At 38.4% G+C, this 25,010-nt stretch overlaps 1 protein-coding gene across 2 annotated transcripts in view; it reads right to left on the bottom strand.

Moving 5' to 3' along the window:
* The window catches only part of ATIC (5-aminoimidazole-4-carboxamide ribonucleotide formyltransferase/IMP cyclohydrolase), a 34,486-nt gene extending 12,315 nt beyond the window's left edge, over positions 1-22,171 (bottom strand). For both annotated transcript variants that reach the window (XM_036858785.1, XM_036858784.1), the window contains exons 1-11: positions 22,029-22,171; positions 21,607-21,733; positions 20,367-20,443; positions 19,658-19,724; positions 15,923-16,011; positions 15,172-15,323; positions 14,683-14,839; positions 5,160-5,285; positions 4,199-4,306; positions 3,283-3,368; positions 2,188-2,277 (exon numbers count right to left, since the gene is read on the bottom strand). In XM_036858785.1, coding sequence (XP_036714680.1) covers positions 2,188-2,277; positions 3,283-3,368; positions 4,199-4,306; positions 5,160-5,285; positions 14,683-14,839; positions 15,172-15,323; positions 15,923-16,011; positions 19,658-19,724; positions 20,367-20,443; positions 21,607-21,733; positions 22,029-22,047 — 1,098 coding nt within the window. In that variant the 5' untranslated portion in view covers positions 22,048-22,171. The remainder of the gene's footprint in view (positions 1-2,187; positions 2,278-3,282; positions 3,369-4,198; positions 4,307-5,159; positions 5,286-14,682; positions 14,840-15,171; positions 15,324-15,922; positions 16,012-19,657; positions 19,725-20,366; positions 20,444-21,606; positions 21,734-22,028) is intronic.
* Positions 22,172-25,010: the final 2,839 nt, after the last annotated feature.

Below are 25,010 nucleotides of genomic sequence, written 5' to 3'. Positions count from 1 at the left end.
CAACAAAGAGTTGCCCCCGCTCGCCGCAACTAGAGAAAGCACGCACGCAGCAAGAAAGACCCAACGCAGCCAAAACTAAATAAACAAAATAAAAAAAAATAAAAAGTTAAAAGAGAGAGAACAGCATTTGTAGTCAGTGTCTTTGTTATTTGAAAAGGAATATGTCATTCATTGCTTTCTTCCTCTCCCAAATTTTTAACTGAAATGATAGTAAGACATGGGAATGATCTGCATAAGACCACTCTCTCCCTAGACATTTTTCCAAATTTGACAGTATTTCTTCATTTAACCTTTGGATGATCTTTGACTTAGAAAGCACTGATACCTGTAACTTATAAGCAAGCCCTCATATTAATTCTGCTTAATCTGCATTTTCCTGAATTCTAAAATGGTCCTTTTCCCTTTGTATTATAAAATTTCTAAAACTGAGATGTGCCCGCCTATTAACTGATGTCATAAAAAAACCTCTCGAATAAACAAAATATTGAGGAAGCCCTGGTGTTCTTTTGACACCCTGAAACATGATACTGCCTGGTGCTAAAGAGGTCATGATCAGGGTCAGGCTCAGGATTTGGAAAACATTCTCCATGATGCTACAAGTAATTGCTAATAGCCATAAGTACTTACTACTCTTAATGACAACAACAACAAAAAACAGTTAAGAGTGAAGAATACAGTGGCAGCTAACTGAACGATTAAGTAGCTTTTAAAAAAGCTACTTCTGTCAAGTAGCTTTTAAAAAAGTATGACATTTAATGTGGTATTTTTGTTTTCTTTTCTTGAAAAGCTGACATGGAATCTATGGTGAACCATGTAATTATTGGTTTCTTAAAAGGAAGAATAATAACTTTCAATATATGGAATTTGGATTCCACAAATTTTTTTTTTTACATTAATACCTTCTGAAAAACAGTATTATGAATTTTAACTTTCAATTCAAATAACTTTTTGCTTTATCCATTTATGATCAGACTATGGGCTAATTTCCTTAATGTATAAGAGCTTGTAAAAATCAGTAAGGAAAAAACTCAACAATTTATTAGAAAGACAGGCAAAGAACATGGGCAGACAGTTCATAAGAGGGAAGTAAAAACACTCTTAAATGTGAAAAGATGTTCACCCACACACAATGAGAAACTAAAACTGCAATGAGATGCCATTTTCATCTATCTAACTGCCAAGATAAAAATGTTTAAAAACTTGATGCTAGCAAAGGTGTTAGGAAATAGGCACCCTTACACATTCCCATTAAGACATAAAACTGGTTGTACAACCTTAAAATGAGCAGCATCTATCAAAGTCACCAATACAGATAGTCTGCAACCCAGTCCTAATTTTATTCTCGGGACTTTCCCTCTAGCTTATTCACTGCAGCATGTGTGTAATAGCTAAAGACTGGTGACTGGCTAGATAAGATACACAGATACGGGACAAACTTCCACGATGATGAAGCAGTGTGCATTTGTGTCAGTAGGGAGAAAAAGAAGAAATGCAAATGCAAATATTTGCTGAATATGTATAGACTACATATTTCAGGAAAGGTGAGCAAGAAATTGAAACTATTACTTTTAAAAAAGGTAACAGAGTGGCAGAAGGGAAGGATAAGGAGACTTCATCAAATAACCTTCAATACCTTTTGAATAGGAAACCACATTAAATATATTATTATTTTTTTAAATTAATTAATTTATTTATTTTATGTCTGTGTTAAGTCTTCGTTTCTGTGCGAGGGCTTTCTCTAGTTGCGGCGAGCGGGGGCCACTCTTCATTGCGGTGCGCGGGCCTCTCGCTATCGTGGCCTCTCCTGTTGCGGAGCACAGGCTCCAGACGCGCAGGCTCAGTAACTGTGGCTCACGGGCCCAGTCACTCCGCGGCATGTGGGATCTTCCCAGACCAGGGCTTGAACCCGTGTCCCCTGCATTGGTAGGCAGATTCTCAACCACTGTGCCACCAGGGAAGCCCTAAATATATTATTTTTAAAGAAATGAAAAGTAAGGGTGAGAAAGCTATCTTGATCTTAAACGCAAAAAATTAATAGGAAGAAAAAATTTGCAGGGTTAAGGATAAAAAAACCATAGTAAAGAAGGATAAATTAGAAGGGTGTCAGTATAAAGGAAAGATTAAATATGGGGAAAAAGAGACAAAATAGAAGAGCAAATTACTGTTTCAAACATGAATTGCACTAACCTGAAGAACACAGTAGTTCCCATTTTTCTTTTTAGAAAGTAATTTCAAAGCTTCGTCTTCATATCCCGGGGCAATAATACCATCAGATACCTATATGTGTATTAAATATTAATTTCTATTTTAAAAAATTAGAGAACACCGCTTAAATGATCTAGAGATAATTATCTGTCGTAAATAACGCAGTGGCAGTTTCTGGTTTCTGCCTCCACCAGATAACACAAATACTATACTTGGAAAAGGTAAGTCTATGCTAGAATACAACTTTCTACAGCTGATCTTATCTCATTGGCTGTCCTTTTGGTTGTCTGTTTCAATTTTAACCAAGAATATATGAATGATTCGCTGTAATACACGTATCTTAGGAAGAAAAATGATTTTTTACTCTTCTGTTCACGGGGCGGTTTTGTGCTAGAAAGAGCATGTTCTTCTAATTCTGGCTCTGCCAAAACCTGGCTAAGTGACCCGAGGCAAGGCAGGCTCCTCAACAGCAAGAAAAGCGGTCAGAGGAAATCAGATTTAACACATTATAAAGATACGAAAGTCACAGCTCACACCCCAAAGCCTCATGCTGTAACCTGTAACGCAGCATGCCAGCTCCACGGCAGCTGGGGAGGGTAGGGGTGATGGTAAGGATCCCTAAAGCAACTAAATATTGTCAAGTCACAGGCCCTGTTAGCCTTAACTGCTAACTGTTTCCCTCCGAGGCACCTGAGCTCCTTCATTCTTCTTCTCTATCTCCCCAGCTCCACCCCCACCTTTCCGGAATGCCTGTTTGGTACTCAATTGATAGGGGTTAGTTTTTTAGAGTAGTTTATAATTCCCCCCACTATACAGTCTCCTTCATTACAGACCTAATGAAAGTTTACAGCCAGGTTCATTATTACATCACCATCCAAGATAGCATCCTCTATTCTTCAGAAACAGTAACTCCGGCATTAAGACAATGACTACTAGAAAATTTTAAAGAATTAAATATATAAAAGTTGATCACAATAGCCAAATACAAATATTAGAGGTTATGGTTTCAATAAACACCATGAACAAATTAAGCTCTACTTAGTTATGCATGGGACAAGATACAGAATGTCCACTAACCTCTCTAGAGATAATTTTGGCAGTAGGGACATCACAAATATCAGATAATGCAACAAAATCACCAAAGGAAGACATCCTATCAGCTCCTGTAAATAAAAATTAAAACTTAGTATTTATCACAGATTATCCATCCTTATACAGAAAAAGGTAATGTTCAACAAACCCCAATGTGATCATATGAAATCTAACTTGACTAAGATTTAAACAATAGATTAGTAAGTCATTTAACTGAAATAATCAATAAGAAATATTCTTTCATTTTACCTCCTAGAGCAACATGCAGCAAACTTTTTCTGTAAAGGGCCTGATAGTCAATATTTTTTAAGCTTTGCGGCCACGTGATCCCTGTTCCAACTCCAAGATTGTGGTTAGCAATCAGCCACTGACCATACTATGTGACCCTATTCCAACCAGACTACATTTACAAAGCTGGGTGGTGGGCTGGATTTAGCCAATGAGCCACAGTCTGCTAACCCCTGTTGTAGAAGGTAAACCATGAGAAAGTGTCTCAATAATCTCCCATTAATTTTACAATATTCACAGGTTATTAAGCTCATGAATTAGATACCTGTGAATTATACAAAATATAACTTTAACCAAATTCAGTGTACTTAAATAATCATACAATTTAAATTTAGCAATACAAATGCATTCAATAGCCTAATCTGAAACTTCATGCACCAAATTCCAACTGTGCTTCCCTTTATTGCATTAAATACTAAAACTAACACACACTTTTATAAACAAATTTATTCCAAGGCTCTCATAGAGTCATTCTGAAGTATTAATGAAAAACAAATTAAGATAATCTGAAATCCTATAACGAAACAAAGGATATTACTACTTTAAGATAAAATATTGCTTTTCCTCTCAAAAAAAAAAAGAACAACAGAAAAAGCGCTATTATTCTTCTGACCTCTTGCTCTTGCATATGCAGTGGATATGGGTGTGAGGGTTTTGTACATATCATAGACCATGCAGACTTTGGCTTCATCTTCACTGAGTGGAATTCCAACAGCAGCGCCTGGTATAGAAAACCATAAATAAACCAAAAATCTCAAGTTACTTATCAATTCCTAAATCAGGACATTTTTCTAAACATCTAGTCTAAAACATCTAGTCTATATAGCATAATTTCTAGTGCTTGGGCCAAATTAAACAAAAACCTGTTTGGCCAGATAATTAAATGCTAAAAATATAACTGCAGGGGAGGGTGAGGCGGGGGGAATCTCTTCTCCAGCCTCTGAAAACAGAGCCACTGTCTTGAGTCCGCCAGCACCAGGCGTGTGTATGAAGCTACTTTACTTCATTACTGACTCTCTGCCCTGCTTGATATCACACACCGTTTATTTCCCTGCCACTCCCGTTGTTTTAATATCCAAAAACTATCTGAGAACTAATTATGTGTTGAATTGTCAGTAGGTGATATAAATAACTAAGCTGTAAAGCTGACTTAAACATAGAAGAAAAAAGGTCTCTCATACAATGGCCTTAAAAGTTAAAAGTGCCATAAGAACAACTTCTTTATGTCTACTCAGTTAAATTTGCAACCATGTGGAAAAATGTTTAGTTTAGTCATACTGCATTAAGCAATATCACTTTTATTTTCTAAAACATGTTTCCACTACAAATAAAACTATTATCTGACGTTCCTGTCTCATAATAGTGTTACATATTATATATATGTAAAAGATATGTGCGCATGGTATTGTTATCAGATTTTATCCAGTTACTACATTGATATTATTATTAACAAAAGTGGTTTCAGACTTCACAGAATGTCTATATTCGCTTTTGAGTCTTGTCAAACTTCCAAAAAGTTTTTTAAAAAGTGTATTTTGAACAGTTCCAGAGAATCCCAGAGTGCAGTGCTTTACCTGCCGGGCTGACATGTTTGAAAGAGGCAGCGGCTGGAATGCCTAAAGCTTCTTTGAGTTCCTTCACCAGCTGCCAGGCATTCAAAGCATCACACAAGTTTATAAATCCAGGGGCTCCATTCAAAACTACATACAAAAATATAAATACACATTAACAAGCCAGGTCAATAAGATCAGATATGTGTACATTTCCTAGAAAAATTTTAAAAACACATATATAAAGATTGCACAAATATGTTTCAAATAAAGTAAAACGAAGAGGCAAACAGATATACACGAACATACAAGAACTTGGTGAGACTGAATAAAGCACCTGAGTCTGAGCCCATCTTAACAAACACACACACACCACAGAGGTGCAGGAACACACACGTGTGCACACACCACTGGTGGACCAAAGCCAGCCAATCCACAAATAAATCAACAGAGAATTCAGGAACAGGAAAAAAGTATGACTAGACTAGTGATCATCAGGGATCCACTTCAGTACAGAAATAAGATCAAACAACTGTGGCAACTTTACTGTACAATTTATAGTATAAAATTTAAATTGTAAGTCGTGTCAGTTTAAGAAATAATGTTACAAACTAAAGCAAGAGTTTAGTGGGTGGGAGAGATGGAGGGAAAAACGTGTGTTGGGTTTCTCTTCTTTTATACCAGACTCGGTAGACTCAGTCTAAGGTTGAAATGCAGTTAAAAAGGAGACCACAACTTTTTCACTGCCTATTTTCTTAACAGTGGCAGGATTTTTAAAAGCCAAAATCTTGTGAATAAACATTTATAAGAAGTTCAGCGCACACACAAAACTAGTGGGCCACTAATTAAAAACAACTTTATAATTTCATTTCCTTTGTGTTATCTTGGATAGCAGATATTTTTAAAAGCAAAACCTTACCAAACATCTACTGAGTGCCTACTACAATGTTAGGCACTGTTCTAAGAACTTGGGATATTATCAGTGAATAAAACAGTCCCTCCCAAATTACTGTCATCGACAACCCTCTTAGATAGCCTCATCCAACAGAGGGCAGACAGCAGAAGCAAGAAGAACTACACTTCTGCAGCCTGTGGAACAAAAACCACATTCACAGAAAGATAGACAAAATGAAAAGTCAGAGGACTTTGTACCAGATGAAGGAACAAGATAAAACCCCAGAAAAACAACTAAATGAAGTGGAGATAGGCGACCTTCCAGAAAAAGAATTCAGAATAATGATCGTGAAGATGATCCAGGACCTTGGAAAAAGAATGGAGGCAAAGATCGAGAAGATGCAAGAAATGCTTAACAAAGACCTAGAAGAATTAAGGAACAAACAAACACAGACGAACAATACAATAACTGAAATTAAAAATACACTGGAGGGCTTCCCTGGTGGCGCAGTGGTTGAGAATCTGCCTGCCAATGCAGGGGACACGGGTTCGAGCCCTGGTCTGGGAAGATCCCACATGCCCCGGAGCGACTAGGCCTGTGAGCCACAATTGCTGAGCCTGCACGTCTGGAGCCTGTGCTCCGCAACAAGAGAGGCCGCGATAGTGAGAGGCCCACGCACCGTGATGAAGAGTGGCCCCCACTTGCTGCAACAAGAGAAAGCCCTCGCACAGAAACGAAGACCCAACACACCCATAAATAAATAAATAAATAAATAAATAAATAAATAAAACTCAATCCCATTTCTTCCCTCCCTCCCTCCCTCCTTCCTTTAAAAAAAAAAATACACTAGAAGGAATCAACAGCAGAATAACTGAGGCAGAAAAACGGATAAGTGACCTGGAAGACGGAATGGTGGAATTCACTATCGCGGAATAAAGAAAAAAGAATGAAAAGAAATGAAGACACCCTAAGAGACCTCTGAGACAACATTAAACGCAACAACATTCGCATTATAGGGGTCCCAGAAGGAGAAGAGAGACAGAAAGGACCCGAGACAATATCTGAAGAGATGATAGTAGAAAACTTCCCTAACATGGGAAAGGCAATAGCCACCCAAGTCCAGGAAGCGCAGAGAGTCCCAGGCAGGATAAACCCAAGGAGAAACATGCCGAGACACATAGTAATCAAATTGACAAAAATTAAAGACAAAGAAAAATTATTGAAAGCAACAAGGGAAAAAAGACAAATAACATACAAGGGAACTCCCATAAGGTTAACAGCTAATTTCTCAGCAGAAACTCTACAAGCCAGAAGGCAGTGGCACGATAGATTTAAAGTGATGAAAAGAGGGGCTTCCCTGGTGGCTCAGTGGTTGAGAGTCTGCCTGCCAATGCAGCGGACGCGGGTTCGAGCCCTAGTCTGGGAAGATCCCACATGCCACGGAGCAACTAGGCCCGTGAGCCACAATTACTGAGCCTGCGCGTCTGGAGCCTGTGCTCCTCAACAAGAGAGGCTGCAATAGTGAGGGGCCCGCACACCGCAATGAAGAGTGGCCCTCGCTCGCTGCAACTAGAGAAAGCCCTCGCGCAGAAACGAAGACCCAACACAGCCAAAAATAAAATAAAGAAAGAAAGAAAGAAAGAAGCTTTCATTAAAAAAAAAAAAAGTGATGAAAGGAAAGAACCTACAACCAAGATTACTCTACCCAGCAAGGATCTCATTCAGATTCGATGGAGAAATCAAAAGCTTCACAGACAAGCAAAAGCTAAGAGAATTCAGCACCACCAAACCAGCTCTACAACAAGTGCTAAACGAAAATCTCTAAGCGGGAAACAAAAGAGAAGAAAAGGACCTACAAAAACAAACCCAAAACAATTAAGAAAATGGTAATAGGAACATACATATCGATAATTACCTTAAACAAGAATGGATTAAATGCTCCAAACAAAAGACACAGACTGGCTGAATGGATACAAAAACAAGACCCACATATATGCTATCTACAATAGACCCACTTCAGACCTAGGGACACATACAGACTGAAAGTGAGGGGATGGAAAAAGATATTCCATGCAAATGGAAATCAAAAGAAAGCTGGAGAAGCAATTCTCATATCAGACAAAATAGACTTTAAAATAGAGACTATTACAAGAGACAAAGAAGGACACTACATAATGATCAAGGGATCAATCCAAGAAGAAGATATAACAATTGTAAATATTTATGCATCCAACATAGGAGCACCTCAATACATAAGGCAAATGCTAACAGCCATAAAAGGGGAAATCAGGGCCTTCCCTGGTGGCGCAGCGGTTGAGAATCTGCCTGCCAATGCAGGGGACACGGGTTCGAGCCCTGGTCTGGGAAGATCCCACATGCCACGGAGCAACTAGGCCCGTGAGCCACAACTACTGAGCCTGAGCGTCTGGAGCCTGTGCTCCGCAACAAGAGAGGCCGCGATAGTGAGAGGCCCACGCACCGCGATGAAGAGTGGCCCCCGCTCGCCACAACGAGAGAAAGCCCTCGCACAGAAACGAAGACCCAACACAGATAAAAATAAATAAATAAATAAATTAACTAAAAAAAAAAAAAAAAAAAGGGGAAATCAAAGTAACACAATAATAGTAGGGGACTTTAACACCCACTTTCACCAACGGACAGATCATCCAAAATGAAAATAAATAAGGAAATGCAAGCTTTAAATGACACATTAAACAAGATGGACTTAACTGATGTTTACAGGACATTCCATCCAAAAACAACAGAATACACTTTCTTCTCAAGTGCACACAGAACATTCTCCAGGATAGATCACATCTTGGGTCACAAATCAAGCCTCAGTAAATTTAAGAAAATTGAAATCATATCAAGCACCTTTTCTGACCATAACGCTATGAGATTAGAAATCAATTACAGGGGAAAAAACGTAAAAAACACAAACACATGGAGGCTAAACAACACATTACTAAATAGCCAAGAGATCACTGAAGAAATCAAAGAGAAAATAAAGAAATACGTAGAGAAAAATTACAATGAAAACACGACAATCCAAAACCTATGGGATGCAGCAAAAGCAGTTCTAAGAGGGAAGTTTACAGCAATACAAGCCTACTTCAAGAAACAAGAAAAATCTCAAATAAACAATCTAACCTTACACCTAAAGGAACCAGAGAAAGAACAACAAAAACCCAAAGTTAGTAGAAGGAAAGAAATCATAAAGATCAGAGCAGAAATAAATGAAATACAAAGAAAGAAAACAAGAGCAAAGTTCAATAAAACTAAACGCTGGTTCTTTGAGAAGATAAACAAAATTGATAAACCATTAGCCAGACTCATCAAGAAAAAGAGGGAGAGGACTCAAATCAATAAAATTAGAAATGAAAAAGCAGAAGTTACAACAGACACCGCAGAAATACAAAGCATCCTAAGAGACTACCAGAAGCAACTCTATGCCAATAAAATGGACAACCTGGAAGAAATGGACAAATTCTTAGAAAGGTATAACCTTCCAAGACTGAACCAGGAAGAAATAGAAAATATGAACAGACCCATCACAAGTAATAAAATTGAAACTGTGATTAAAAATCTTCCAACAAACAAAAGTCCAGGACCAGATGGCTTCACAGGTGAATTCTATCAAACATTTAGAGAAGAGCTAACACTCATCCTTCTCAAACTCTTCCAAAAAATTGCAGAAGAAGGAACACTCCCAAACTCATTCTATGAGGCTACCATCACCCTGATACCAAAACCAGACAAAGATACTACAAAAAAAGAAAATTACAGACCAATATCACTGATGAATAGAGATGCAAAAATCCTCAACAAAATACTAGCAAACAGAATCCAACAACACATTAAAAGGATCATACGCCATGATCAAGTGGGATTTATCCCAGGGATGCAAGGATTCTTCAACATACGTAAATCAATCAATGTGATACAGCATATTAACAAATTGAAGAATAAAAACCATATGATCATCTCAATAGATGCAGAAAAAGCTTTTGGCAAAATTCAACACCCATTTATGATTAAAAACTCTCCAAAAAGTGGGCATAGAGGGAACCTACCGCAATATAATAAAGGCCATATATGACAAACCCACAGCAAACATCATTCTCAATGGTGAAAAACTGAAAGCATTTCCTCTAAGATCAGGAACACGACAAGGATGTCCACTCTCGCCACTATTATTCAACATAGTTTTGGAGTCCTAGCCATGGCAATCAGAGAAGAAAAAGAAATACAAGGAATACAAATTGGAAAAGAAGAAGTAAAACTGTCACTGTTTGCAGATAACATGATACTATATATAGAGAATCCTAAAGATTCCACCAGAAAACTACTAGAGCTAATTAATGAATGTGGTAAAGTTGCAGGATATAAAATTAATGCACAGAAATCTCTTGCATTCCTATACACTAATGATGAAAAATCTGAAAGAGAAATTAAGGAAACACTCCTATTTACCATTGCAACAAAAAGAATAAAATACCTAGGAATAAACCTACCTAGGGAGACAAAAGACCTGTATGCAGAAAACTATGAGACACTGATGAAAGAAATTAAAGATGATACCAACAGATGGAGAGATATACCATGTTCTTGGATTAGAAGAATCAATATTGTGAAAATGACTATACTACCCAAAGCAATCTACAGATTCAATACAATCCCTATCATATTACCAATGGCATTTTTTACGGAACTAAAACAAAAAATCTAAAAATTTGTATGGAGACACAAAAGACCCCGAATAGCCAAAGCAGTCTTGAGGGAAAAAAACAGAGCTGGAGGAATCAGACTCCCTGACTTCAGACTATACTATAAAGCTACAATAATCAAGACAATATGGTACTGGCACACAAACAGAAACATAGATCAATGGAACAAGATAGAAAGCCCAGAGATAAACCCACGCACCTATGGTCAACTAATCTATGACAAAGGAGGCAAGGATATACAATGGAGAAAAGACAGTCTCTTCAATAAGTGGTGCTGGGAAAACTGGACAGCTACATGCAAAAGAATGAAATTAGAACACTCCCTAACACCATACACAAAAATAAACTCAAAATGGATTAGAGACCCAAATGAAGACTGGACACTATAAAACTCTTAGAGGAAAACACAGGAAGAACACTCTTTGACATAAATCACAGCAAGATCGTTTTTGGTCCACCTCTTAGAGTAATGGAAATAAAAACAAAAATAAACAAATGGGACCTAATGAAACTTAAAGGCTTTTGCACAGCCAAGGAAACGACAAACATGCCGAAAAGACAACCCTCAGAATGGGAGAAAATATTTGCAAACAAATCAACAGACAAAGGATTAATCTCCAAAATATATAAACAGCTCATGCAGCTCAATATTAGAAAAACAAACAACCCAATCCAAAACTGGGCAGAAGACCTAAACAGACATTTCTCCAAAGAAGACATATAGATGGCTAAGAAGCACATGAAAAGCTGCTCAACATCACTAATTATTAGAGAAATGCAAATCAAGACTACAATGAGGTATCACCTCACACCAGTTAGAATGGGCATCATCAGAAAATCTACAAACAACAAATGCTGGAGAGGGTGTGGAGAAAAGGGAACCCTCTTGCACTGTTGGTGGGAATGTAAATTCATACGGCCACTATGGAGAACAGTATGGCGGTTCCTTAAAAAGCTAAAAACAGAATTACCATATGACCCAGTAATCCCACTACTGGTCATATACCTAGAGAAAACCATAATTCAAAAAGACACATGCACCCCGATGTTTATTGCAGCACTATTTACAATAGTCAGGTCATGGAAGCAACCTAAATGCCCATCGACAGATGAATGGATAAAGAAGATGTGGTACATATATACAATGGAATATTACTCAGCCATAAAAAGGAATGAAATTGGGTCATTTGTAGAGACGTGGATGGATCTAGAGACTGTCATACAGAATGAAGTAAGTCAGAAAGAGAAAAACAAATATTGTATATTAACGCATATATGTAGAACCTAGAAAAATGGTACAGATGAACTGGTTTTCAGGACAGAAATAGACACAGATGTAGAGAACAAACGTATGGACACCAAGAGGGAAAAGTGAGCTGGGGGGGATGAATTGGGAGACTGGGATTGACATATATACACTAATATGTATAAAATGGACAACTAATAAGAACCTATTGTATAAAAAAATAAATTAAATTAAATTTAAAGAAAATTCAAACATTAATCTGTTTCTCTATACTTCTTCCAAACAATAAAATGCTCTTTGAATTTAAAAAAAAAACAAAAAAACAAAAAAAAACCAAATTACTGTCATCATGGAGCTTATGGGTGGAGTTAGAAAGGAAACAAAATGCGCAATAGAATTATACAATAGAAAATATTAGGTATTTACCCAAATGAGTTGAAAACCTGTGCCTACACGAAAACACGTACACAAGTGTTTATAACAGCTTTATTCATAAACTGCCAAACAGCATCCTTACATTCTTGATGTCTTCAAAAGGTGAATGGATAAACTGTGGTTTATCACACACAAGGAAATATTATTCAGCAATAAGAGGTAATAAGCTACCACACAAGGAAATATTACTCAGCAATAAGAGGTAATAAGCTACCAAAAGACACAGGAGGAAACTTAAATGCATACTGCTAAGTTAAAGAAGTCAGTCTGAAAAAGCTATATACTATATGTTTCCAACTATATGATACTGGAACACAGCAAAAGTATAGAGACAGTGAAAAGATCAGTGGTTGCTAGGGGTTAGAGGGGTGGAAGGGGAGGAGTTTTTAGGGTGGTAAAACTATTATGTAGGAAAATATCATGGTGAATACATTATACGTTTGCCCAAAGCCGTAGAATGTACAACATATTCTGAATCTAAACTATGGATCTTAGTTAATAATAATGAACCAATATTGGTTCATTAATTGTAACAAATGTACCACAGTAACGCAAAGTTTTTAACAGGGGAAACTGGGGGAAGGGGGATATATGAGAATTCTTTGTACTTCTGGGAAATTTTTCTGTAAATCTAAAACTGCTCTTTTTAGGGGACTTCCTTGGTGGTCCAGTGGTTAAGCCTCTGCACTTCCACTGCAGGGGCATGGGTTAGATCCCTGGTTGGAGAACCAAGATCCCACATGCCGTGCAGTGAGACAAAAAAAAAAAAAAAAAAAAATTAATTAAAAAAAAACCAAACAAACCTGCTCTTTTTAATAAAACTAGTTGGAAATAAAGTTCCCTCAAGCAAAAAAAAAAAAAAAAAAAAATTACTGTTCTCATGGAGCTTATGTGAGAGGCATAGAAGAAACAAAATAGGCAATAAACAGTAAACAACAAAAGTAAAATATCCTATAGGACATACAACATGCAAAAATTAAATGAGACATCTTTTATAAAACTCCCCCATCTCCTTTTTTTTATAGTTTAGACTAATTGTGGTAAGTAGGAGAAAACTTGGCTTCTGAAACATTTCAGTTAGTTAGAATAACCCCTTCAAGTTATCAAATTTCCAAAGACACTAACAACTCTTTAGACACAAGTGCTATAGAGAAATGTTTAAAGTTGTTTAATCTATTAAACAGTTGAAACAAAACAGAACTCTTCTCGTTTCCAATCACAAGAAAACCAGTCATTAATATCACTCTCACGCACAAACACACACACACACACACACACACACAACTCTAGGGCTGAGTATACGGGCTTGGGCAGTATTAGAAAAGATTCAAAATATATCTGAGGCAAAGTAGTAATAGCCCTTACCAACTGTCAAGAGCAAAGAAAAGAGTATTTTAAATGCTCCTTAAACTTCCTGCACTGCTTCTCTCTCCTCCCCTCTCTCCGCTGGTAACAGGGAGCAAACAGCACCAATCTACCAATGTGCGCTCTGAGCTTGCCTTCTCAGTGCCTGAAGGAAGCTGCCCGTGCTCTCACCCAGGGCAGCCCCCCACCAACTTCAACCCTCCGAAGTCTTCACACCTACAACTCTCTCCTCTGCCCGCTGGACCCACTCTTCCCTTCTACCAGGGAGTAGGACGTGCTTGCTCATTAGATAGTCCACCTTAACAACAAAACAGAACCAAAAACTGTAAAACCCCTCTCATAACTCTACAAGTCCTTAAGCCCTGACTAATTTCTCTGTTCAAAGAATTATCTTTATCATTCTTCTTTCCTAACCTTACATTCCTATTTTGGTCCATTTTAACTGGGCTTCCAGATCCATCATTCCAAGGAAACTGTGTGTTTGTAACATTCCCAAATCAAATAGCCACTGCTCTCAGCAGCATTCCAACTGGTTGAAACTCTATAGGTTCTCCTCTGATGGTTCTCCACTGCCACGTCAAGGTTTGGTCCTGACCGTCTTCTCCAAAATTCAGCCATCCCATCCTGTCTACATCTTGAAAACCATCTACACACCAGACATTCAAATCTGTATCTTCAACTTGACTCCTCTCCAGAACCCTGGATTATCTCAATATTTTTTGTTCACAAGTCCCACTGACAGCTCAAACTTCAGGCAACTATAAGAGGTACTATTAATTTACTTTATCTTCTAAAAAGTGAATCACATCTGATACAATAGAGACAAAGACACACACATCCAGACACGGCAAACGGTGCCACGTAACGCTCAGCTTTTACCTGTGATTGGGAGCTTGGGCTTCAGGGTATACAACTGGGCAGGAGTTTGATGAGGGTTCATTCCATACCTCAAGGGCATCTGAGATATTCCTTTACTATATTCTTTCCTGAAGTAATCTGAAATTGCTTCATCATATTGTGCCGTATGAGTGAAAGCCTAGAATAAGAGTTAAGATTTGTGAAAATACCCGCAGTATTTCTGAAAGTGAGGTAAAAATGGTTATAAGTAGTATATGTCAAACTACAACCCACAGCCCACACACATGCCTGTGCAGGAAAGACACCAAATAATAATAAATAGCACAAAGAATTATTCCCTTTCCATTTCTCTTTCAATCTTTTGACAGACTACCTCTCTGACAGTTGGTCTCTGCATTTATAACAAAAGGATAGCAGCTCCAAGCAGAACCCTGGAGGGTGATGTAGTCTGGTGAGAACTGAGTACTGTTAGTTTTGCAAACACTGCACTAGATAAAAGCGTGTCCGCACCTTCAAGGCTAACTGGCGTCTTGTCTCCAAAGACGTGTCTTTGCTGTCGGAGCCCTGCATCTCTGAGGACACAGCCGCATAGTCCTCTGGTTCACACACTACTGTCACTCGAGTGTGGTTTTTGGCTGCCGCTCTCAGCAGGGTTACTCCCCCTTTGAAGAACAAAAGACGATTTGCATTTTCGTATCAGTTTCACCTCTTTCAAATCAAGTCACTGTACGCATACTTACTTCTACTATAATTCTTGCCTTAAAAATAAGAGAAAAGGGCTTCCCTGGTGACGCAATGGTTGAGAATCTGCCTGCCAATGCAGGGGACACAGGTTCGAGCCCTGGTCTGGGAAGATCCCACATGCCACGGAGCAACTAGACCCATGAGCCACAACTACTGAGCCTGCGCGACTGGAGCCTGTGCTCCGCAACAAGAGAGGCCGCGATAGTGAGAGGCCCATGCAGTGCGATGAAGAGTGGCCCCCGCTTGCCACAACTAGACAAAGCCCTCGCACAGAAATGAAGACCCAACACAGCCAAAAATAAATAAATAAATTTAAAAAAAAAAAAAAAGAGAAAAATAAGCCAGATGAATCTCTACACAGAGAAAGAGCTCAGAAAATACAGATGAATCAGTCATCCCATCTGGGGGCAGCGACTATTTGCTAGGCCCTTAACAGGGAACATCCAAGAGTCATCTTGTTTACAGTGTAAAGAAGTGTCTCCTCCAGCAGTCTTCAAATATGGTTTTTCTGACTTACCAATATCAATTTGCTCAACAGCCACTTCAACAGTTACAGCCGGAGAAGCCACCGTCTTTGCAAAGGGATACAGATTACAAACGACAACTCTAAAAACAAAGAGGAATTCAGCTGTCACTAAAAACTCAAACTTCCGTGGTTTACACACCTCAGTCAGTAGCTGTTAACATGACCAAACCCCTTAAGACCTAAAATATCAACTGTGAGCCTGACGTTTTAAAGTTCTAAAGTTACTTTGAAACGTCAGGACCGCCCACATTTGCAAGAGCATAGGTATACAGAAGGGGCTGTAGTCAGCAAATGCTCTCAATACACATTATTCCCTCCAAATCATATTGCAATGTTGCTGCTTGGGTAACCTTAGCTACCCACTGTCCTATCAAGCCATCAAAATTTAAAAACAAAATTTTAACTGAAATAAAATACAAGGCTACCGATAATATCCTCAATTTGGAATGTGATCGCCATTATTTATGACATTGGATTTTACACTCTATTTCCAGCGGATTGTGTAAAATGATGAAAAATGATAGGTCATTCTAAAGGGGAAAGATTTGTTTTGTCTTCAGAAAGGTCATACACAATAACGGTAAAAGGACAAAAGAGTAATTTAAAGGACAGACCTGATCTAAAATTCACCACCAGTGAAACAGAGATCCACCCCTAGGGCTGCAATGTGAGGAGATATGTGGGCTGGTTCCCCAGTGAAATAAGCACAACTGGTAAAAACTAACAAAAAAAGAAAAACGGAAGGGGGGGTGGTGGGCAACACTTCCCAATGCCTGATACTAAAACCAGACAAAATGTCGCAAAAAAAAAAACCATTAACAGTATCTTATGAATACGGACCAAAAAGTCCTTAACATACTACCAAATTGAATCCAGTAAAATATAAAAAGAAGTACACACCACAGCAAAGTATGGTTTATCCCAGGACTGTAAGGTTGATTTAATATCTAAAAGTCAATTGTTGTAATAGCTATGTCAATAAAATAAAGGACAAAAAACACCTGATTATCTCAATAGATGCACAGAAAGCATCTGATAAAAACTGAACTCATTCATGATGGAAACACTCAAAAATTAAGAATAGAACTTGCTCAACACGATAAAGGATATTTAAAAAAAAAAACCCACCGCTAACATCATACTTCAAGGTGAAAGACTGAAAGCTCTCCCCTAAGATCAGGAACAAGACAAGGATGTCCACTCTCACCACTTCTACTCAACCCTGTACTGGAGGTTCTACCCTAGTCAATTAGCAAAGAAAATGAAACAAAAGGCACCAAGATTGGAAAAAAGTGATGTTATCCCTATTAGCAGGTGACATGATCTTGTATATAGAAAATCCTAAGGAATTCACACAGAAAAATCATTAGCACTAATCAGTAAATGAGTTCAGCAGGGTTGTAGGATATAATCAATTGAACTTATACACACTAGCGAGGAACAATCCAAAAGTAAAATTAAGAAAACAGTTCTACTTACAATAGCATCAAAAACAAAAACAAACAAATTTAAGAATAAATTTAACAAAAGACTATGACTTGTATCTTAAAAAGTACAAAACAACGTTGAAATTTTAAAAAATCTTTAGAAAGAGATCCCATGTTTATGGACTGGAAGACTTAATACTGTTAGGATGGCAATATTCCCCAAATTGATCTACAGATTCAAGATAATCCCTACAAAAATTCCAACGCCCCTTTTTGCAGAAATGGGCAAGCTGACCCTAAAATTCATATGGAAATGCAAGGGACCCTTGCAAATACCCAAAACAATCTTGAAAAAGAAGAACAAAGCTGGAAGACTCACACTTACCACTTTCACAATTTACGGCAAAGATAATGGCGTGGTGCTGGCATAAAGGAGGTGTAGATCAAGTGTACCAAGATCATTCAGTGGGGAAAGAATAGTCTCTCCCACAGATGATGCTGAGACAACTGGATAGCCACATACTAAATAAAGCTGGACCCCTACCTCACACCCACATATAAAAAAAGTAGCTTAAAAGGAATCAAAGACCTAAGCATAAAAGCTAAAACTAAAGAACTCTTAAAAGAAAACACAGGCATAAATCTTCATTATTTTGAATTATGAAATGGTTTCTTAGAAATAACACCAAAGGCACAGGCAGCAAAAGAAAAAATACAGGTAAGTTGGATATCACCAAAATTTAAAACTTTTATGATGGTCAAAGGATACCATTAAGAAAGTGAAAACAATCCACAGAATGGGATAAAATGAATTCTTACAACTCAATAATAAAAAATAAGTAACTCAATTAAAATGGGCATCTGAACAGATATTTCTCCAAAGGTATACAAATGGCTTATGCTCATGAAAAGATGCTCAACCTCATTAGGAAATGCAAATCATAATCACAATGAGATACCACATCACAGGATGGTTAGAATCAAAAAAATCAATAACAAATGTTGCTGAGTATGTAGAAGTGAGAACTTTTGAATGCTGCTGGTGGGAATGTAAACTGATGAAGCACTTTGGAAAACAGTCTGGCAGCTCCTCAAAAGTTTAAACAGTTACCAGATGACCAAGAAATTCCATTCCCAGGTATATACCCAAGAGAAATGAAAATATACGTCCACATAAAAATTTGTACATGAATGTCCATAGCTGCATTATTCATAACATCCAAAAGTGCAAACAATCCAAATATCCATCAACTGATGAACTGATAAATGGGAGTATATCCATACAATAAATTACTTTTCAGCAATAAAAACGTGAATTGATATATGCTATAACATGGATGAACCTTGAAAACATGCTAAGAAGCCAGTCACAGAAGACCATATATTATACAATTACACTGATACGCAATGTTCGTGTAAATACATAGAGACAGAAGATAAGACAGGTGCTTGCCTAGGTTGTTGGGGGAAATGAAGAATGAAAGTTAATGGGTAGAGTTTTTTGGGGGGAGGGTCAGGGTGGGAGGTGGGGTGATGAATATATTCTAACATTAACTGTGGTAATAATTGTACAACTCTAAATATACTAAATTACTAAACTACTGAATTATCTACTTTAAATTGGGGAATTGTATGGTACATGAATTAAGCTGAATAAAGCTGTTATACATATGTATTAAAAAGAAACAGTGAATATCATTATGCAAATAACTAAGTTACTTATATGTATGACAATTTAGATCACAACTTCCTAAAAAAGCAAAGGTTGTTTAAGCATAATTATGTACCTTAGTAATATAAATTTGGCAAAATCAAAATGTTTACCCACATACAACGTCACAAAGGTCCTCAATAAATGTTTATAGTAAGTGATCAGGAAACTAAACCTAATGCTAACCTTGATCTTTAAAAAGAGACACCAGATTTGGCTTCTTTGTCTTTGATCCCTAATGTATTAAAAGTTCAACTTTGGGGCTTCCCTGGTGGCGCAGTGGTTGAGAATCTGCCTGCCAATGCAGGGGACACGGATTCGAGCCCTGGTCTGGGAAGATCCCACATGCCTCGGAGCAGCTGGGCCCGTGTGCCACAACTACTGAGCGTGCGCGTCTGGAGCTTGTGCTCCGCAACAAGAGAAGCCGCGATAGTGAGAGGCCCGCGCACCGCAATGAAGAGTGGCCCCCACTTGCCACAACTAGAGAAAGCCCTCGCACAGAAACGAAGACCCAACACAGCCAAAAATTAGTTAATTAATTAATTAAAATACTTATTAAAAAAAAAAAGTTCAACTTTGAATTTTTACCTTATAAGACTGAAATCAAGTCTGGCCATGTCAGCACTATCTTCTGGGATATTACGAGCCAAGATGCCTAATTTAACAAAGTTAGAGTATTAGGTTCAAAAAACAAGTCAGAATAAGGTACTTCTTTCCAACATGATCCCATCTATCAAGTTAAAGCCCCTAGCATTGCCTAATTAAGAATACCAGACAGTACAAAACTCAGATTAGTGGGTATACTTAAAAATTGTTTGCATCAGTTCCTGATTCCCTTTTTCTTGAGCAACAAAACATAAAAGGAATTTTCATATAACTGTTGTCAGTTCCATCATTCCATGTACTCCCATAAATAGTGAAGCATTTTGAAAGAACTCCTTTGAAAGTCAGTTACACTGTGATGCTTTATTCTAAGTTTGGAATCATCATAAAAGTTTTTTCACACTCTAAAATCTAAGTATTTTCATTAACTCCAGCAGGAAATATCACACTCTAACTTATTTATCAGGCCAGGACTAATAGCAAGCAGAGGAATCCATCAATTAATAAAGCAAACCAGATTTTAAACAGGTTCTAATGTGTTATGAACTTTAGCAGCACATGTGACAAAACCAGTATAACCTCACAGATAATTTTTTTTTGAGCTATGACCTGCCTTTTTCCTTATTCCTTTGTTTATTCTACAAAGTAACTGAAAACCACTGATTGTTTTAAATTGAAGGTATCAGCCACTTACCAGCATGGACTGCAGGATGCAAGGTTTTCACACGCCCCCCTAACATTTCAGGAAATCCAGTTACCTCAGAGACATCTCTGAAAACAGATAAACAGGTTATTGCTAGTGCTTCTGCTGAGTTGTCATTTTACATTTTACATCATTCCAAAGCATCTTCCAACATTTTTTCAGAGCCTGGATTTTCACAATTCAGAAAATGAATCATAAGCCATACTAATGAAATATTGAGAAATAAATTCAACTCACAAGTAATTTGGCAATATACAACAAAGTATTAATATTCTTATCTCAGAAACAGACTAAAGAGAAAGCAAGGATTTATTTTTATGATTAAACAAGCATAAAGACAGCAAAGTAAATGAGTGGGGCAATAAAGATTGTTTAGTAAAGTGGTGTTGGTATTAGAATAACTGGTTAACACTATGCAAATACAAATTCCGAATCAAAAGTTTGAGCCCTTTAATAAAAGAAAAAGTACCAAAATTAAGTATGTGAGGAATGCTTTCAAAACATTGAACAAAGGACTGATCTATGTAAATTTAAAAACTTTTTACTCAATACATGAAAAGAAAAAGTAAGCTGGAAAAAGATAATCACAAAACATGACAAAGGGACACATAAAAGACAGCATTTAAATATCGATCCATATCACCAAACTGACCTGAACCCTCTCTGCCAGAATTTACAAGCAAATTTTTAAAAACCCACAATATGTGAAAAAAGCAAGAAGCAAGACCATCTATCTTCTGTATGAGCTATGAAATAAAAAAATATGCTTATAAAAACACTGGAAGGAAACACATCAACATGTTGAACATGGGTTACCAGAGATGCTAAGGGAAGAGAGACTGAATCTTAAGAGTTGAATTTTAATGATGTCTACAGTTTCACTAAAGAGCCAGTCAAAACAGATCATATGCATCCTGCAAATCACAACTTCCTTCTTGCCCAACAGACAGTCCACCTAAATTAATCTGTTGTGGCTGAGGAGGGCTCTGAAATGAGGACTCTGGGGGGTCCCAACTCCTTACTCTGTAAATATGAACAGAAGTTACTAAATTTCTCTGGGCCTCATCTTCCTCTTCCACAAAGATGGTTAAGTAGTTTACCAATCTCACAGCCTGGCTGGGAGAAGTAAATAACGTTATTTTACTCAGTGCTTGGAATACATTACTTTCTGGTCAACGTCATCACACTAGGTTCTGATTGGACTTAACTTAGAAAGCAAGTTGTGCCTTACCTGACTGCCAGACCAGCATCTCTGAGAGCTTTTGCAGTCCCTCCAGAAGCGATCAGATGCAAACCCACAGAAACTAGGTTCCTGGCAAATTCCACAAGGCCGGTTTTGTCAGAGACACTAAATAAGGCTGAAACAGAAAACATTTCTCATCACTCGCTGTACATTATATTCCTCAAGGCCGGGAAGCGGGGGTGGGCAGTCGGGAATCTCAAGGCCCTCACTACCCAGACCTTGACCCGGGGCCGGGTCTGCCGCCAGCCAACCGCACTACCGCGGGCCGGGGCCTAGCAGACCGCAGCGCCGCCTCCCACCCTGCCGGGCCCCCGCAGCTCCCGCCCGGCCGCCGCCATTGCCGGCGTTTAAGGTCGCCGCGCGGCACGGATGCCGATGGCGCGGCACCTCCAGGGCGCCAAGGGGCTCACCGAGCTGGCCGGGTGCCATGGCTGCAGGCGGCGAGACCCCCGTGAGCGCGGGGCACAAAAGCGGAGACGCCACGTGCGGAGGGGAGGGGCGGTGCGGCCAGAATTTATGCCGGAAGGAAGCGGGGCGGACCCGGTGGGCACCTGATCCGTCACGTGACCCAACCCTCCCCCTGTTCAATTTCAGACGCGGAATCGGAGCCTCGGGGCTGTAAGGGAATGCGGGGTGGGGTGCGGTGCAGCTGGCTTCCTAAATCCAGAACTGGAAGGGATCACCGCCTACAGTCTCACACTCCGAGAGTTGATTTGTCCCTGCCCTCAAAATGTGGTCGCCCCAAGCCTCAGGAGCTAACTCCTGTTGCCCAGGGCAGCCTGTCCCGGAGGCTGATCAAAGTGTCAGAAGCCCTGACGGAGGAATCAAGAAAAACACAAGGAAAAGTTCTTAGAGCAGCAAAGCTAGAAAGCATCTTGGCAATCATCTGCCTTCCTCCCGTTTCCATATATTAAAAAAAGTAAAACGAAGGCCTAAAGATTAAGTGACTCCACAGTTCCCAGAGGCAAAATGAAGTGAAACTGACATTCATTTGAGTTTTGGATTCCACATTATACAATAGCCTGAAATCTGCTTATGAAAGGTGGTGTCTTCTGGCAAATCGGTAAATATTTAACTCAAGCCTGGATGAGAGGAATGATAATGGTTGGGGTGGGGGCGAGGGGAATGCCATTTTTTATTTTGGCTGCGCCTTGAGGCTTGAGGGATCTTAGTTCCCCAAAGGGGATTGAACTCGGCTTCCTGCAGTGAAAGCACCGAGTCCTAACCACTGGACCGCCAGGGAATTCCCGGGGATGCTTTTCTTAATCCATGAAAAATAGGGAAAGCAAAACTGAACACATTCGTTTCTTTTAGAAAATAACATCTTTGCCACAAAATATACACACGTTGCTGTCTAAAGAAATCTTTTTAAAAATGTTCCTTGTTAGAATTATATTACAAAATAATAGTGCTGCCTATCTTTTATACTCTGTCTTGGTCTCACAGCTGCAGAAAAAAAAAAGTCTTCTCTTACCCACATGCTATTTATTTCTGTTTTTCCTCTTCCCTGATTCTTCCAGTCTCTTCTTTATTCCCCAAAGTGAATACCTATTGGCTAAAATCAAGGGCTGTATTTTATAACCTCTGAATATGTGAACACTTTGCTCTGAATATTTCTCACATTTCTAAGAGAAATATATTAAGATTATAATGGTGTCTTCAGAGTGTGTTTGCCAACTTTGAATTTAAAAAGACAAAGTTCATAGCTCGTAATAAAGGAAATTTCCCTGGCCAGTCACTGTAGGTTTTTATAGGACACAAAAAGCAGAAAATAATGCAGAGATTTAGTGATAAGAGGAAAATAAACAGCACTTAGGCACTGGGCATTTTTCCTGCATGTGAATTTCAAATATTCAATGTAATAAATATTTGTTGAGCCCTGTCTGCCTGCATGGCAGAAATAAAGTGTCAGAAAGACAAAGATGAATATCAACTAATCACTGTTCTCAAGGAGCTCATGATGGAATGTAAGTGTAGCAACATAGTTAGGTACAACTAGAAAATACTAATAGAAAGAGAAAACATGGGATTAAACTGATTTTTGTAGAGGTCCTTTGGAATGCTGCCATATATACTAAAAAAGAATGAACTGTGGGTTCCAGACCAAGACACAACTCTCTTCATTTAATGATGTTTGCTAAGATTAGTTCTAACTAATCCTGCCATAGTATTAAAGTTCAGACTTGATAACTATCTCATATGTTAATGGCAAGAGGAGTAAATGAATTTTTTACTAGCTTTGTGATCCTGACCACATCACTACATCTTTGAGGACCTTAGTTGCCTTGTGTGTAATAAGGGCATAATATTTGTTATGTAGGCTTCAGATTGTAAGAGGCAAATTAATTTATTGAAAGTACAAACTATAAAGTGACTAATAAGGGTAACAAAGAAGCATATTTCCTTCTTGGTTCATTCCCTTGATATAGTTGACTAAATGTGTATCTCTCTGGACTTCATAGTATGCCCTCCTTAAAAATGCTAGTCACAAGCAAGCTAGTGTGTCAGAAATGAAACGAGAGATATTTTCATAAAGATGTGGATTCACCTTCTAAGGGTCTATCACTAGTATTCCTGTTCCAGACAGACAGAAAAGAACATGCGTGCACTATAATGATTATATTTTCATTTCTTCTCTTCTTACTTCACACCCCTCCCAAAGGAAGCTTAAAGAACCTGAAATCACCTTTATATATCTAAAAACATTTGATATGTTTATAAGTAATTTCAATTTCTCAAGTGTGCTATTATCTGTTTTTCTTCTATCTTGTTTATTCTTTGTGTAAACTTATCATTTCCTCCAAAAAGCCTCCATTCTACTCCCAAATCTGTGAACTCCTACTAGACTCTAAGGATTAGTAAGGCTGCTAATTTTGGGCCAACTTGCTCTAAGGGTTTACCACTCACATGGATATAGTCTGCCATATAAAGTGATTCCCAGGAGCTTGGATAATCGGATTAATGCATTAAGGATTATCAATAAAATTTCTCTCTAATCTAGAGGTTAAACTATCTTATGACATATTAATGAATCTGAACATTTTCCTTGAAGGTTCTAGTGAAATAGGAGGGAAGGGGGGCAGAGCACAACCTTTAAAAGAATGACATAGCTTGAGGACATGACATAAACTGATTAGAACCAGATAGATCCAAGATGGCTAGACCTTGAGCCTCAGTCTAGATGGCTAGAGCTTGAGCTCACTGTAACACATCAGCAAGCAAAATGACACACCCATAGGCGCCATGACAGTTCCAAGGCAGACCATAAAGGTCAAAAAGTGGGCGGTGGCCTAATTCCTAGAAATCCCCACTCCTTCCCCAAAATAGATGGAATACTCCTCCCACTCATTAGCCTGTGAAATTACCCACCCCTATAAAAGCTGACAACCCCC

Source organism: Balaenoptera musculus, chromosome 7 (assembly GCF_009873245.2).
Source record: "Balaenoptera musculus isolate JJ_BM4_2016_0621 chromosome 7, mBalMus1.pri.v3, whole genome shotgun sequence".
Classification (NCBI taxonomy): domain Eukaryota; kingdom Metazoa; phylum Chordata; class Mammalia; order Artiodactyla; family Balaenopteridae; genus Balaenoptera; species Balaenoptera musculus.
This window is presented reverse-complemented; position numbering and strand designations above follow the sequence as displayed.